General features: G+C 34.6%; 2 protein-coding genes across 2 annotated transcripts; one reads left to right on the forward strand and one right to left on the reverse strand.

Annotated features, from left to right (window-relative positions):
• Positions 1-820: 820 nt before the first annotated feature.
• Positions 821-4,749, forward strand: LOC110105775 (cytochrome P450 78A4-like). Its single transcript, XM_020835412.2, has 2 exons — positions 821-1,777; positions 4,159-4,749. Exons 1-2 carry the CDS (start codon positions 821-823, stop codon positions 4,747-4,749), a joined length of 1,548 nt encoding a protein of 515 aa, XP_020691071.1.
• A 7,647-nt stretch (positions 4,750-12,396) lies between these two features.
• LOC110105773 (protein SPA, chloroplastic) lies at positions 12,397-12,994 on the reverse strand. The gene has a single exon (XM_020835409.2). It carries the CDS (start codon positions 12,913-12,915, stop codon positions 12,607-12,609), a length of 309 nt encoding a protein of 102 aa, XP_020691068.1. The 5' UTR covers positions 12,916-12,994; the 3' UTR covers positions 12,397-12,606.
• Positions 12,995-16,068: the final 3,074 nt, after the last annotated feature.

Consider the following 16,068-nt stretch of genomic DNA (forward strand, 5'->3'; position numbering starts at 1 on the left):
TTCTCTATCGTCGCGAATATTCATGGACGCAATAGGTCTTAAACGAGTTTGATCTAAGTAATAGGATTGCTGTGCAGGTAATGCTTCTTTAAGGCACGAAGGGAAGAAAAATTATTTTGTGCGGATATATATGGATCTCGTCCAGAGGCGAATCATCACGCGTTACGTTACTTTTTTGCTGTGTATCCCGGATGTGTACCGGATGACGTGGTGCATACTAATTCGCCTCCAAACGATCCGTTGTCCGCACAGAACAATTTCTCCCGAAGGAGAGTTTGTTTTAAGAGACCTGATTTTCGTTAACGTTTCCCTTGTCAGCTATTTTTTTCCGTAACTTTTTAATTTATTTGAACTTCAAAATATTTTCAGCAAGTTATAAGCAAATTATTTTATTAAAAATAAAAAAAATAATTATTTTAATGAAATAAAATATTATACTAAGAAGAATTAGCTTGCAATTCAATAATAAACTAATTAAAAGGTAGTTATCATGAACCAAATTTCTCAATCTTTACTCCCCTTGCTACATTTGTGGCACCCACCAATTAACACTTCTTGCTCCAGACGAATTATTATGTCTGGTCACTAGTAGTCCGGACATCCAATTCAGAAGCGCCACATCACCCAAATACATCGAGACCCGATGTATTTAGGTAACGTGGCGCGCCTGATTGGTGTCCGAACGAATCCGACACCGGACGTAATAATTTGCGCTTGCTCCCTCCCTATCTCCTATAAATACTATGCTGTGATCCTTCATCAGCCCAATTCAATTTCCTCTCTCTCTCTCTTGCTCATATCGTTCTCTCTATTTCTCATCATGAAAACTTCCTTAGCATCAACCTCAGTCCTTCTCTTACTTAGCCTAGCAGCTTCCAACCATGTCCCATGGCTTCTTCTCTTGCTACTAGCAACTCTCTCAATCTCCCTCCTCCTCTTTCTTCCTGCATGGCTTGGGCGAGGTGGGCTCGCATGGGCTCCGACTAGAGCCCGAACCCAGCTTGCTTCTCTAATCCCACCTGGCCCGTCCGGTTGGCCTCTCCTTGGCTCCATCCCATCTATGGGCCCGCTCGCCCACCGAAACCTTGATTCCATGTCAACCCACCACAACGCCAGACGCCTAATGGCGCTCAGCCTAGGCGCCACCCCGGTGGTCATCAGTACCGACCCGACAACCGCGCGTGAAATCCTTTTCGGGCCGGCTTTCTCCGACCGGCCCATAAAAGCCTCAGCTCGTTTGCTCATGTTCGAGCGGGCCATCGGGTTCGCCCCCGCCGGAGACTACTGGCGCCATCTTCGCCGGATCGCCGCCACACACATGTTCTCTCCACGTCGCATCGCCGTGCTCGAAGGAGTCCGGCGGCAGGCGGTGGATAACATGGTGGCTCAAGTGCAGCTCAGGATGGACACAGGAGGTCAAATGGTTGTAAGGGAGGTGCTGGAGAAGGGGTCACTGGAGAATGTGATGGGAAGCTTGTTTGGGTTTAGGGTTCCGGCGAGGGAAGTGGAGTTGCTGGCGGAGATGGTGAGGGAAGGATATGAGTTACTAGGGAGGTTTAGCTGGGAAGACCATTTTCCTTTAGGAGCTCTTCTGGACTTCTATGGGGTGGCGAGAAGGTGCAAGCATTTGGCTTCCAGAGTTCAAGTTGTTATAAGTAAAATAATGGAAGATAGGAGAAGAGAAGAAGAGCTTCATCAAGATGACTTTCTTGGAGTTCTTCTTGGCTTGCCTAAGGAGGAGAGTCTCTCTGATGGAGATATCATAGCAGTGCTTTGGGTACGTACCTCTCAAATTTTCTGAGTAATTTATATTTCATAGGTGTTACACATAACAAATTATTATCTATAAAATATATCTATATTATTGCATTAAGGAATTTATAATGTGATTTTGCTGTGAGAAAAATTTACTTTCTTTTTGAAATAAAATGTTTAATCTTTATATATATATATATATATATATATATCCTATATCAAATAACATATTATCTAAATTAGCAAAATATATAATGATTTTATACTTTTTAATCCTTAAGGGGCCGTGTGATTTGAAGTATAATAGGTGCGAAGTATTTCAAATGGCAGGAGTTTGAAAAGATATTGATGTTTAGTTTAAACTTTGATGGGAAAGAAATGTAGAGTAAAAGTATTAACTATTTGAAATTTATCACTTAGTTCAATTTAGATGTATTTGAAAATCGTTGGATTTGTCTGAGTTTTAAATGCATTGTGACTGCTACCGCTAACCATCGCATGTTTGTTGTTGACTGGCGGATGCAAGTCGTCGCCACCTGCTGTAAGCTATTGGCGACCCACCACCATTGTCTCCTGCCATCGCCGCCAGCTACCTCTGCTACATTCGTCATCGATCATCAATCACTATTAAGAGCAAAAAGAAAACAATACTTAAATTTTATTTATACTCATTCAAATAGCTCTAAATTTTTTAAATATTTTATATTTCTTTTACATTGCATTTTTTTTCATCAAACATAAGAAGTCCTAAATTAATCACTCATAAAAAATATTTATATTCATCATATGTATATCTCTTACGAGTCTATCCAAATATATCTAAAGAATTTAATTTGAAATGCTATGTTATCTTTTTTTTTTCTTGACTATGTATATAAAAAAAATGATGATTTCATAAATTGGCGTCGATTTATTTATTTGACATGTGATTGCTCATAGAATAGTTGCAGCAACTTTAGGTTTTGTTGAGGACGGCTTTTTTATTGTTTTATAGAGCAACTTTTTAGTATAAAAAAAATTTTGAGCTAGAAATTTTTAGTAAAACACTGCATTAGAAAGCATTAGAAAAGACACCCTAAACGAAATCTTAGGCCTAGTTGATTGGACGTTTTTTGTGCTTATTCCTTTTTAAAACGATAAAATTATTTCTTATTTACTGTTCGTTTCCTCAAACCACGTTCCCAATAACATAATTTTCTCTATTTTTCTACTGTTTTGAGAAAGCTTTTTATATGTGATTTCTCCGTTAGAAAACTCCTTTTTATGAACCAATATTTCTTAAAACTATCTTTTACAAAAGTATCGAATAACCAAACGAAGCCTTAGTGTAGTACTATTGGCACTTATTAAGGATTGTTTATGAATTCTTACTAATTTCTTACCTCACCAAAGTAGATGACGAAAATAGTAGGCTTTGTTTGAGATGACTTTTTTATTGTTTATTGAATTAGATATTTAGTACATAATTTTTAATTTTTGCACTAAAATTTCTTTTTAAGAAGAAATAAAAAGTCCTCCCAAATGAAGCCTAAACAAATTAATAACATTAGTAAAAAAACTGGATTATTCTTATTTATCGTAATATTAAAATTATGAAAAAAGGACTTGAGTACGTAGAAATCATATTAAAAGAGTTATATAAATATATTAAACGTACACATTACACCCAATGAATGCTAAGCTCATCCAATAACGTGGGCTAACTTTGTAAAGTCTTTCCCACAAAAAAAAAAAAACTTTGTAAAGTCAATTTCAGCTAATTAGAAAGAGTTGATGATGATGAGCTTCCTCATTGAATTTGAATTTCATAGATTAAAATTTTATTTGGAGTAGATTCATTATTTTATGAAGTTGATTGTGAAATTACTGAAAGAAAAATATCTTAATTATTTTGATCATACAAAATAATTTTATTATTAAATTTTCTAAAATATAGTATAAAAGAAACCTCGAAATAATAGTTAAATGAAATTATCGTTATTATGTAAATTATCACAAATAGACACAAAGCTCATGATTATTTGCTCTGACAATAACAATACATAGGCGTGGAACCGGCCTTTCTTCTGAAGTTGGGTAAAATAGAATTTTGAAATACGTAATTTTATATATGAAATAGAAAAGAAAATTTATTTCTCAGAATTTAGACAACTGTACTTATTGAAGATGAGAAAAATAATTAAAATATGTATTTTTCTTAAAAAAAAAATTAGGTTGGAAAATTGTCCACCCTAAACTTTTCTTGATTCCACCTCTGACAATCATTTCAAATTCATGAATATGTGGTGGGCAGTTGCTCTAAGTCAAAAATGATTTTTTAATAATTTTTTATCAATTACTTTATTATTAAATTTATATTTAGCTTACTTAAAAAGGTGATTATTGGACTTTTATCATATTTAGGAAATGATTTTCCGAGGCACGGATGTTGTTGCCATACTAATGGAATGGATCATGGCCCGAGTGGTACTTCATCCAGCAGTCCAGGCTAAGGCCCAACAAGAACTTCATAGCATAGTGGGCAATCGGCCCGTTAATGATTCGGATGTTCCGAAGCTTTGTTTTTTGCAGGCCGTAGTCAAGGAGACCCTCCGAATGCACCCGCCCGGCCCACTCTTATCATGGGCACGACTAGCGGTCCATGATGTCCACGTTGGAAAATATTTTGTGCCCTCGGGGACTACCGCTATGGTGAATATGTGGGCTATAGCTCATGACCCGAAGATTTGGAAGGACCCATGGGTTTTTAGACCCGAACGGTTTCTTGAAGAGGAGGTGAATATAATGGGATCAGATTTGAGACTCGCTCCTTTTGGGGCTGGTCGACGGGTTTGCCCTGGTCGGGTCTTGGGTTTGACAACAGTTCACTTGTGGTTGGCTCGGTTTCTTCAAGAGTATACTTGGGTTGCCGCAAGGCCCGTGCAACTCGTTGAGTGTCTCAGACTTTCTCTTGAGATGAAGAAGCCATTGATTGTAGGAGCCATATTACGTTAGACTTTGTTGGTGATGCAATAGGTTTGGATGAAGAGAAGAGAGTCCTACTTGTATTTATAAATTTGAATAATTTGATATATTTTGCAAGTTAAAGTTCCTGATAAAGTTTTAACAATGTATATGATATAATCTGCTACATTCTTCTCTTGGTAATTGATAATATATAAATATGATTTATAAATGGGTTTTCGATTTGCTATTCTATTCACTCAAAATAAATGCAAATAAGCTTCAAATTCCTTTATTTGAGCAAAAAAACATTTAAAGGATATAGTTTACTTTCTTTTATTTACCCTCACAATTATATATTTTCTCTTTTTTCATTTAGTCTTAATTGATTGTATATTAAAAAAAGAAATATATTTGTTAAATTTAATATAAAGTTGTTCATTTAAACCATCAACTTATTAATACAAATCCTATCCTACCTATCATGTGGCATCACGGAATCATCATAAAAGAAAGAGTCCATCATGACTATAGGAACATGTGGAGCTTTTTATATATCATGTATGCCACATAAAATATTACCATCACATGGTAGCTTGTATATATTATGTAGAAGCATGTATGAAATTATGTAACATGGCATTCACCTCCATGAAATATAAATGAGATTGCATATACAACATAATTAATCATGTAGGAACAATGCATGTTATTTTCTTTAAGGAATCATGTATGTCACATTGTATGTATATTATATGGCATCTTAAGCATCATTAGAGCAAGATTAATCCTATATACTTATCATTTTACACATATGAATACATGATAAAGTGGATGAAAATATAGATAATGATAATAGGATCATATGAATCATGTCAACCGCTTTCCAAAAGAGCGAACAAATTCATAAGAACTTAAAGATAATTATATGAAGAAATTTATTTGTGAAATTATTCAACATGAATCCACATGTGAGAAAGAAATATATTTGTGTCATATAATAAGGAAAATATAGCTTATGCCAAAAGGCTAAGAGATAGCCCAAGGAAATGATGGTTGTTGACCTCATTATTTGAGGTCAATTTTTTCAAATTAATTTTTAGTGCCTAATGTAAACATCACTTTTAGGACTTCCCTTAGGTGGATATCCACTGACGTAGTACTGATACAACTTTCTAAGTTAGCCCAAATCGAATCGAACAATTTAAAATCAATAAAATAAAATCAAAATCATATTCATTAGACTTTACATTAAGTGAACCTAATATGATCAAATCGGTATCAATCAAATCAAAATTATTCATTTCTAACATGATTTAAATTAAATTAGCTCATCTCGATGTATGTTGACACGAACCAGTGTAATATTTAGATAAATTGACTCGAATTAGGGATAAAGGCTTGATGTTGGATAAAGCCGACCCCACGTAGTGGGATAAAGGCTTGATGTTGTTGTTGTTGTTGTTGACTCGAATTAGGTCCAACTTAACAACATCAAAATTGATTAAATCCAAATTAACTCGTCTCAAACCTATTTAAAATTGAAATCAACATTGATTAAATTAGATTGATCAAATCAAACTATCATAAGTTTATAGTTTTTGCAAGCCTTCTCTCTCTCCCGTCCTCTCTGCTTCGCGCGACACAAAGGGCCGAAACCCTCATCTTCGTCCCTTTCTCAAGGGACCCCGACCGAACTCTACCTCTTTAGACTCCTTTGCCTTGGCCGACGCCAAAAATCTCCTCAACTACAGGTAATCATCCCTCACATCTTCCTCTTATTCCTATCTTCTTCTTCTTTCACTCTTGGCTGGTCCTACTCACTTAAATCAGGTATTGAGGGTTCTTGATTAAAATCTGAGGCAAGATTTATTTATGTTTCTCTCTTTTGAGAAGCATTGGTAATAAGAGAAATGATGAAGGTTTGTTGGAATGTATATACAAACTTACATGTTTTTTTTTTTTTTAATCTTGGAGGACAAATGACTGCATTTATTTCATTTTGTATGGTTGCATTGTCTCTTCCCTCCATTCTTTTTTGTTCTTTCTTTTATAAAATATAAGAACCCGGTAGAGCTATTTCCATGATAAATTGTGATATCTTTCTTAGAATATGATCAATCAATATTTATAGGTAGCTTGTTTTGTTGCCCTTTTTGCCATATTAGTGAGGTGTTTCTTGACCTTGTTATGAAGTTGATATGTAAAAGGGCTAACCTATATTCTATGGCTAATCTAATGAGAAAAGTAATGGAGATGTGGGATTGTACCTTACATGACATGTATTTTGTCTCATTGGAAGAGTGTGAGTTCTTGGAGGAAATAAATTTGTACTAAAATTTTCTTATCTCCCAATTGTATGCAAATAACTGAGTTAAGTTTTGTTATTGTAAGGTTGATTTTAAGACAAACTTGAGATAATTGCAAGATGCGTTTCATTCACTCATATTATGCGTATTTGCAAATAAGAGGCTTATAGGCGTAATTTGGGAGTGGAGAACTTGTGGTAGCTTTATTACTACATAAGACTGAAAATAACATGGGCGATTTTGTTCATAGTTGGAAAGAAAATCATGATAGTATGATTCATTTATGTTAAGGGATTAGAGAGTATTAGAGAAGATGTGGAAAGGTGTTTGACATCCTTTAGCAGTTGTTTGAAGGAGAATGTATGTGTTGGAAAGCTTCATGCGTTTTGGAAAAGAATGGAGTTATATTGAGCATAGGCATTGAGTTGTTAGAACAACCACATGAATTTGTTGTTCATAGTTACAAGTTGGGTCTAATATTAAACATATTTTAAAAAGATAAGTTTTAAGGTATCTTGCTTTCATTAGTGAGTATATGAAATGGAGATGTGAGATATTTGCAAAATTTATCATATTCATTCATAACTCATTGTGAGGAAAATATATGTAAGGTGGCTTATTCTATGTATTTGTAACATGAGTAGTCTCATGTGGTGTTTTAGGAAAAGGGAAGTGATAGATTGCTTTATATTTAAGCAAGTTGTTGTTAAGAAAAAAATTTGTATAAGTTGAATAGTAAAGTGGAATGTGTATATTTAGAAAAGTGAATTGTGTGATCATGAAAAGTAATGTGTATATCTTGAAAGATGAAGTGTACGTATTTTGAAAAATGGAAAAAGTGTGCGTGCGAAAAAGTGAGATATGTGAATATTGAAAAGTGAAGTATGTATTTTGAAAAGTGAAGTGTATAGAAATGGGTATATTTTGGAAATATGAAGTGTGTGTATATGTTGATAATTGAAGTGTATGTGTTGTAAAGTAAATAATGTTGAAAAGTGAAGTACCTATTTTGAAAAGTGAAGTGTATAGAAGTTTGTATATTTTGGGAGAGTGAGGTATGTATTTTGAGGAGTGAAATGTGCGTATTTTGGAAAGCAAAATGTGTATTTTCAAAAAGTGAAGTGTTTGAAAAGTGTGTGAAATGCTTTGAGAAGTAGAGTGTGTAAACTTTGAATAGTGGAATGTGTGATTTTGAAAAGTGGTTTATGTATATTTTGAAAGATGAACTGTGTGATTTTGGAAAGTGATTTATGTATATTTTGAAGGGTGAAGTGCGTGATTATAGTGAAGTGTTTGAATTTTGAAAATGTGAGATGTGTGTATGGAAAATGTGAATTTTGTGTGTGTGTTGAAAATTAAAGTGAGTAGAAATGTGCACATCTTGGAAGAACAAAGTGTATACATATTGAGAATTGAAGTGTGTGAATGTGTTGAAGAATGAAGTGTGTCAACGTTAGAAAATGAGTTATTTGGATGATTGTTAGAAAGTGAAAGTTTAAAAGAAAACCTTAGCTCTCTTTCTCTTTCTCTCTCTCTCCCTTTCTTCTCATCTTCTCAGTTCTTGTGCGTCGGTATAAATTTTAGAAAACTATATAAAGAATCTTCAAAGCCGAAAATTCTATAAGCAAAGTCAATCGAAGCTGGCACACAAGCCTGAAAATAAGGTATATTTTAATTTGATTGTATTTTTAATTACTTTATTTTAATTATTAGCATGCTCTAACCACAATTTTACTTTTTTTTTGTTGGCATAAACTATGAGGAACAGTGGTGATCAAACGAACAAAGGTACTTAAGGAGATCAGTCGCCTCCATGACTATCGGATGGAGGTGCTACGACGGAATATCATCGGACATTGACTATGGTTTAGGTAAATATTCTAAACTTAGATAGCCTTAAGGCTCATAAGCCACATGATGTGTTTTGCGATTCTCGAGCCTTAGGTCATTGTAATAACATGTTGTATTTGAATTACCTTTATTTTTCGTTAAACCCAAAACCCATAATTATATATTTTATTTACATCAGTGCATTTGTCTAAAGAGTTAGCAACAATAATTTATATTATTCCATATAATATTAGTGTCATTTCAAGATAATAATTAAAGATGAGTCTTAGTGAATTTCAAACACCAAACATGCGTCCATTAACACACCAATCTATTTTTATTGCTGTTAACAAAGTTTGAAAACTAATTTTTTAATATGGTATAAATATGTTGGAATTATATTATCTATCAGGTTCGTCTCCTTAAGTAGGCTAATGATTGATTAAAGCTTTCTTTAGGTGCATTATATTATATATTTATACTTAACATCGATCTTCACAGCTACATATAACTCGGAGTGAGTAGTGTAGCTATTCCAAATTGGTTGTTGTGCTGCGTGTAATAAATCATAAAAGTTTTTGCCTCCATATTTGAAGATTCTTTTGTATATAATTGAAATTGTAACCCAATTACATCATAAATCAAGTCCTCAGATGTTTTATCTCTGCATTCTTAAACTATGTTGGAACTTGCAGAAGGGCCACACCGAGAGTCAAAATGAGGCTCGTACTCTCCATGTGAAGTCCAATATCAATATCCTGCCATGAATCCTCTACGATATAGATTAACAGTAATCTCATCTAGTGTGAGGTATTATGCTTTATTTTCGTGTTTGAGACATGAACAACAAAGCCTACCCTTTGATATAAATGAAGGTAATTGACTGTCTGCTTGAATGAAATAGTTCACTCAGTCCAGAAATTCATCTTTTAATGTCTTGCATCCAGGAAACATTTGATTATACATCCAACTTTTGTATTTTTGAATATCCATTACACACTTGAACTATAAATTTTTACAACTAAATAATGATATTTGTATTAATTAAAAAATTAAATAATATGTGCAATATTGATGATTTTAGGAGTTTGTATGTATAGTTGTGTGCACTGGCCTCCATCACGCACTCATTGTATATTGCACAATAGAAGAGTGTATATGAATTAGTGCAACACATTAATGCATATAGTTTTCCAACCAAGTCATCAGAAGGTTCCTGTTTTATGTGACCAAACCATCTAAGGAGACTCTCTCTAATCTTATTTTTCGTTGGAGCTACTCCAACCTTTTCTTATATATGCTCATTTTGTATCATGTCTCTAAGAGTAAAGTCACTCATCCACCTAGCATCATCATCTTTGTAACACTTAATATTATGTTTCTCTTCTAATGGCCAACATTCTACACCATAAAGCATTATAGGTCTCACCACCATTTTGTATAATTTTCCCTTGAGTTTGAGGGGAACTAATCTATCACACAACATGCTTGTTGCATTCCTCCGCCATTCAACATGAATTCTGCTAATAATACCTCCATCCATTACACCATCATCATGAATAATAGACTCCAAGAATAAAACCACTCAACCACCTAAGCATCCTCATATCTACAACACTAACTTAAGATTATGGTTCTCTTTTAATGACCAACATTCTTCACCATAAAATATTGTAGGTCTCACCATCATTTTTTTAGAATTTTACATTAAGTTTGAGGGGAAATTATCTATCACACAATAAGCCCTATGTATTCCTCCATTCCAATCATCCAACATGAATTCTGCTAATAATATCTTCATCAACTACACCAACATCATGAACAACAGATTATAAGAGTAAATCCACTCATCCACCTAAGCATTGTCATCTCTGCAACACTTAACTAACTATTATGCTTCTATTTTAATGACCAATATTATACAACATAAAGCATTGTAGGTTTCACCACAATCTTATAGAAAATTTTCTAAAGTTTGAGGACAACTTTTCTATCACACAAAAAGCCCTAAACTGAACAATCTTCACGCATCTCCTAATTAATCTTAAAATATGAACAATAGACTCATGAAATGGAAGGAACTAGGAAGATTACCTTCTCAACAAGAGTCGATCGTGGAATGAGACGGCGGGGATGATGTATCCAAGGAGAACGCTGGAGGCGACAATAAGGAACGTCGTCGAAGGAGGAGACAATATGGAACGTTGTCGAAAGTGCCAAGCAACTAGCCATGAGAGGGGAGAAGGTGGCTGCGAAGACGAGGAAGGAACGTCATCGAAGTAGACGATGGCACAGGGAAAGATCGTCGAAAGACTGCCGAGGGCAGAATAGAGCGAAACCACCGGTTACGAAGATGAAGAATGCATGGTCTAGCAAAACATAATGAGAACGAGTGAATGAAATAAATGGTCAGGATGCTAGTTTAGATAGAGATGTTTGTGAAGAAGATTTTATAGTGGGAGCTCGCTTGTGAAGACAACCATGGGACATATGTCATATGACTCATGACGAATCTTGTTCGAATTAGGTTCGAGCAATATTTGTATTTATTTTGATTCATATTTGAACATTCTTTGAATCAAATTTAAATAAAATTTGATTGCATCTAGATCAAATACTATTTGAACTTGATTCAAATATAATTTGAATTCATACCAATTTAAACTAAGTTTGCTTGGGTGAACTTCAATAGCATTCCACGTATACAAAGTAAGGATAATTTGATCTGAAATTAACTTTCAATCATATTTTTCTAAGAATTAAAATAATGATCATATTTCTCTGAATTCAAACATTATGATGTGCATAAAGTCAAATTTCTCTTTCTTAATCTTATAGTTCTTTGATGACATATCATTCATAAAAAAGCTAATATTCCTTGAATAATTATTCAATTATTAAAAAAATTCATATTATTATGATATAACAGTTTTTATAATTTATATAACTAGAGGAAAGCACATGACAATCAAACCATTACCTACTTGAATTAATCTTGTACCCTTTTTTTTTATTTTTTAATTTTTTTATTTTTAAAGAAATCATTATGAAAACCAATCTTACACTAAAATAAATTCAATGATTAAGGCTTCTTTTGGGATGGCTTTCTAAATGTCTCTTAAAATAGCTTTTCAATGTAAAAATTAAAAATTAAAATATTTGAAATAAAAAGTTGCTTTAAGAAGTACTAAAATAGCCGTCCCAAATGAAGCTTTAGATTTTGTTTGGGGCGGCTTTTTATTGATTTTTAAATATTTTTTTAATAAAAAAAGTTAAATTTTGTACTAAAAAATTATTTTAAGAAACAACAACAAAAAAAAAAAAAAACCATCATAAACGAGGCAAATTATTACGTGCGGTGTCCGGATCGTCCAGAGGCGAATCTGGATGCTCCACGTCACTATGTGGCACGTCCGAATTCGCCTCCGGACGAATACGGACGCCGAACTTAATAATTTGCCCTTAAACAAAGCCTAAGAACTAGTCATGGTCTGACCTAAAGATGAACTTCTATGATCACCGCCACATCAAATTTGTATTCAGCTGAGTCAACACAGAATTATAAACAAATATTTAACTAAATAAAATTGAAGCAAAACGTTTAACTTCAAATTAATTTTCGGGCCCTTATAAAACCCGATAATTCATCAAAGCTATACTCATCCCCTCTAATTTCTTCTCCTCCCTAATTCAAATAAAAATTACTAAAAACAAGAACAACAAGGTTCCAGATCTACAGTTTTCATCGTTGGAAGGCAACACAGCTAATCTAAAAGGAAGGCCGGCTCGATCTGACCGAGATCCGAATTGGTGCGATCTTGCCGGAGCCGGAACCGCGGCAGTTGTTGCAGGCCATCCGGCCGGAACCGGCACAAGTGCGGCAGCCGCGGTCTCCGTCGGACCAACGCGAGCAGAGGCACTCCACCTTGCCCGTTCCGCTGCACTTCGGGCACCGTTGCTGCCACCCGCCGGCGAGAGGCGGATGCATCCGGCACTCATCTGCCGCCTTCACGAGCATCGCGCCGGCCACCACGCCGAGACCAGTCGCCACTTGAGTCGCCAAAACTAAAGGCCCCATTCTATCTCTCTCTCCGTTACACAGATTCGTGATTGGTGTGGAATATTGAAAGGGGAAATCGGAAAAAGGTTAGAGTTTTGAGGGGTTTGTGATGGCAGCTTTTATAATGGAATAAAGAGTGATGCCGTGTTTGACTGTCTCTTTTGAAGAGAGAGAGAGTGAAGAAGCTGCCCACCTGATGCGGGTTTCTAATTTTTTCACAATTTTTTTTTCTAGATGCAGCTCCCTTTGGCTTCTTCAGGAACAATTTTTTTAATATTTTATGAAACAGTTTTTTTATTTAAAATTATTTAAATTAAAAAAATTATATTAAAAACTTAAATATATTGATTTAGAATTTTAACTATCAACTAAGAGATATTTGATTTGAGCTTACAAAAATAATATGTATGTAATTTATCTTAATTGACCTAAATGTTAAAAAAATTATTTTTCCACAAAAAAATTGTGCTATAATATTTTGATAAAATTTATGTTAGCATAAATTTAAAAATGATTAGTTCTATTTAAGATTATTAAACTATAATTTGTTTATTTAGAATAAAAATTTCAATGAAAATAGAATAAATTTTAAGCTATTTTGATATAAATTATCATATTTTTTACATATCAAAATTTTCATTGAAAATAAAAACAACATAATTCAATTTGATAATAAAGTTTAAATTTTTATGATCAAAAATAGTTTTTTAATATTCAAATAAGTTAGAGTATGAAGGTTTTTAGAAAGCATGCAATAAATTTTTATGCTATTTTGATAAAATTTATTTCCAAAGAGTGTAATATTAATTTTAGATATATTCTGATTAATTTTATATAAGAAATAAAATTATTATTTTTTAGAGAGAGTTCCAGCCGCCTCAAATGAATTTCGCCGGAAGTTGAAGGAAAAAAAAACGTGCGGAAATAATTATATCTGTGTAGCGTTTCGTGGAACGGGTTTGAGGGTGTAAGCCAGTTGACTTTAGCTATGCGCAGGCGACTTGACTGGAATTATTTTTATTTATTTATAATTTTATAATCGGGCCTAAAGGGATGTTAGCTTCAAAGAAAAACATCTGCTCCTCTTTAGTGACGTGCATGCTCTGCACGTTGTGATTTTATTATTGTTAAAATATAAAATATTAGTCTGAGTTTTGATGAATCCAAATCCCGGATGGAGGGTTATGATCGAGCCATGTAAAATAATTTTGTTGACAGTATAATATAGAATAACTAAATTATGATGAATGTCCTCTTCTAATGGTGATGAAAGGGGTATACAAGAAGAAATTATTTTGTGTGTGGAGTCAGGACGGAAAGAATCATTCGGATTGTGATTCTACACACAGTGTGTACATTCATATGTCTGAAAGATTCTCACGGTCCAGACTTCACACAAAATAATTTATTGTATACAAGTGATAATGTGGATAGTGTTGCATGATATTTGGGATTGATTCCTTGACTTAGAAGAATGGAAGGGGCTAGATAGAATGGAATTAGCTTCAGGTGTTTGATTTGGACTCATTTGGGCTTGGATTGAGTCAAATTTGGTGTCGTTGGGCTCGTATTTTCGAGACGTTCAGTTCGACTATAAGTTTGCTGAAATCGGAGTTCATATGATCTACGATTTAATTTTTGAAGTTTCCAACTTGAATTTCCCTTGAGATTCGTTTCTGATCGACATAATTTTTTTGATGCTATATCAAGTGGGAAAGCAGGTGTCTCATAAAAACCAGTAAATTATTTTTTAATTATCTTCTTATTCCCTAATTTCTTTTTTTTTTTTTAAAACTTTCCCTTACTATTTACAACACATTAGGAGATAAAATATAACCGGCCCCCATCTAAGGGCTCACAAAATATTTTATCGATGAAATGGTAACAAAGTTGGACAACAAAATCATTTAGCAGATCAGAATTGGCCATTTGTTATTGTATCCAAAGTCAGAATTGCGTCATATTTCTTCATATAATAACGCCGGTCAGATATTGACTCGGGCTTCTAGACGCTGTGGAACTGATTCATACTAATGCGCCATTACCTAAATTACAACTTATATTATTGCAGAGCAAGCATTTGGCACTTTGTTGCCTTTTGATTGGAAATGCTCTGTAGCTCGATTGGGGTGTAAATTTCGGGTCACGGGTCGGGTTCGAGTCGAACTCGGAACTGACCCGAGTTCAAACGGGTCGACCCTAACCCGACCCGGGTGGACAAACGGGTCGGAAATCCGAACCCGACCCGACCCGATTTGGGTTCTGGTAATTGAATTTATTTTAAAATGAGTGCATTATAAAACTTAAGTGATTATTTACAATTTTTGTTGAAGAAAATTAAATATTATTTACAAACTGTAAGGTGACTTTTTGGCATAATTTTACACTAATGAGGCCTTTTGAGTAATGAATGGGTTAAATCCAGTGTTTGTTTTTGATTTATCAGTGGGGTGTCAATTTCGGGTTACGGGTCGGGTTCGGGTCGAACCCGAAATTGACCCGGCACTATTTGGGTTCGGGTCGACCCGACCCGGTTTTGCAAACGGGTCGATTTCCGCTTTGGGTTTGGGTCAACCCGACCCGACCCGCAGATGCGACATGACCTCGTGACGCACTGCGGCGCGACATGACCTCGTGACACTCGCGGATGCGACATGGCCTCGGGACGCGATGCAACGCGACGTGACACGTCCGGGCATGCGGGGCAGCCGGGAAGCGGGTCATTTCGGGCAGACGGATTTGTGTGCATTCTGGGTCATTTTGGGTTATTTCCGGGTCAAACCGAACCTGACCCAGTTTTTCAAACGGGGCGTTTTTCGGGACCTAAATCCGACCTGCTTCGGGTTCGGGTCAACCCAAACCTGAAATTTTCAAGTCGGGTTCGGGTCGAATTTTTGGGTCGGGTCCAATATTGACAAGTCTATTTACGAGCAGCTGCTACAGCAGAAACACCAACAAAAATAAAAGCTCATTAAATTCTTTACGTATTGCACCCATCTTAAGGAAAAATCAATATTTTTGAGACTCATCTTCATACAAAATTTATCCCTGAAATTGAACAAAATATTGTTTACAGGTTGACCTGACAAAATATTGTTCATTTTGTTTAAGCTGCAACAACCAAACTTGTTTGAATATTTAATAAATTGCACGAATTTTAAAGTAAAATTA

Source organism: Dendrobium catenatum, unplaced genomic scaffold (genome assembly GCF_001605985.2).
Source record: "Dendrobium catenatum unplaced genomic scaffold, ASM160598v2 fragScaff_scaffold_1342, whole genome shotgun sequence".
In the NCBI taxonomy this organism is placed as follows: Eukaryota; Viridiplantae; Streptophyta; class Magnoliopsida; order Asparagales; family Orchidaceae; genus Dendrobium; species Dendrobium catenatum.

Excerpts from the sequence above, each read along its gene's own strand:
- LOC110105775 (XM_020835412.2), top strand. The coding sequence starts at position 821 with ATGAAAACTTCCTTAGCATCAACCTCAGTCCTTCTCTTACTTAGCCTA. Across the intron at positions 1,778-4,158 it reads ATATCATAGCAGTGCTTTGG|GAAATGATTTTCCGAGGCAC; the intron begins GTACGTACCTCT and ends TATCATATTTAG.
- LOC110105773 (XM_020835409.2), bottom strand. The coding sequence starts at position 12,915 with ATGGGGCCTTTAGTTTTGGCGACTCAAGTGGCGACTGGTCTCGGCGTG.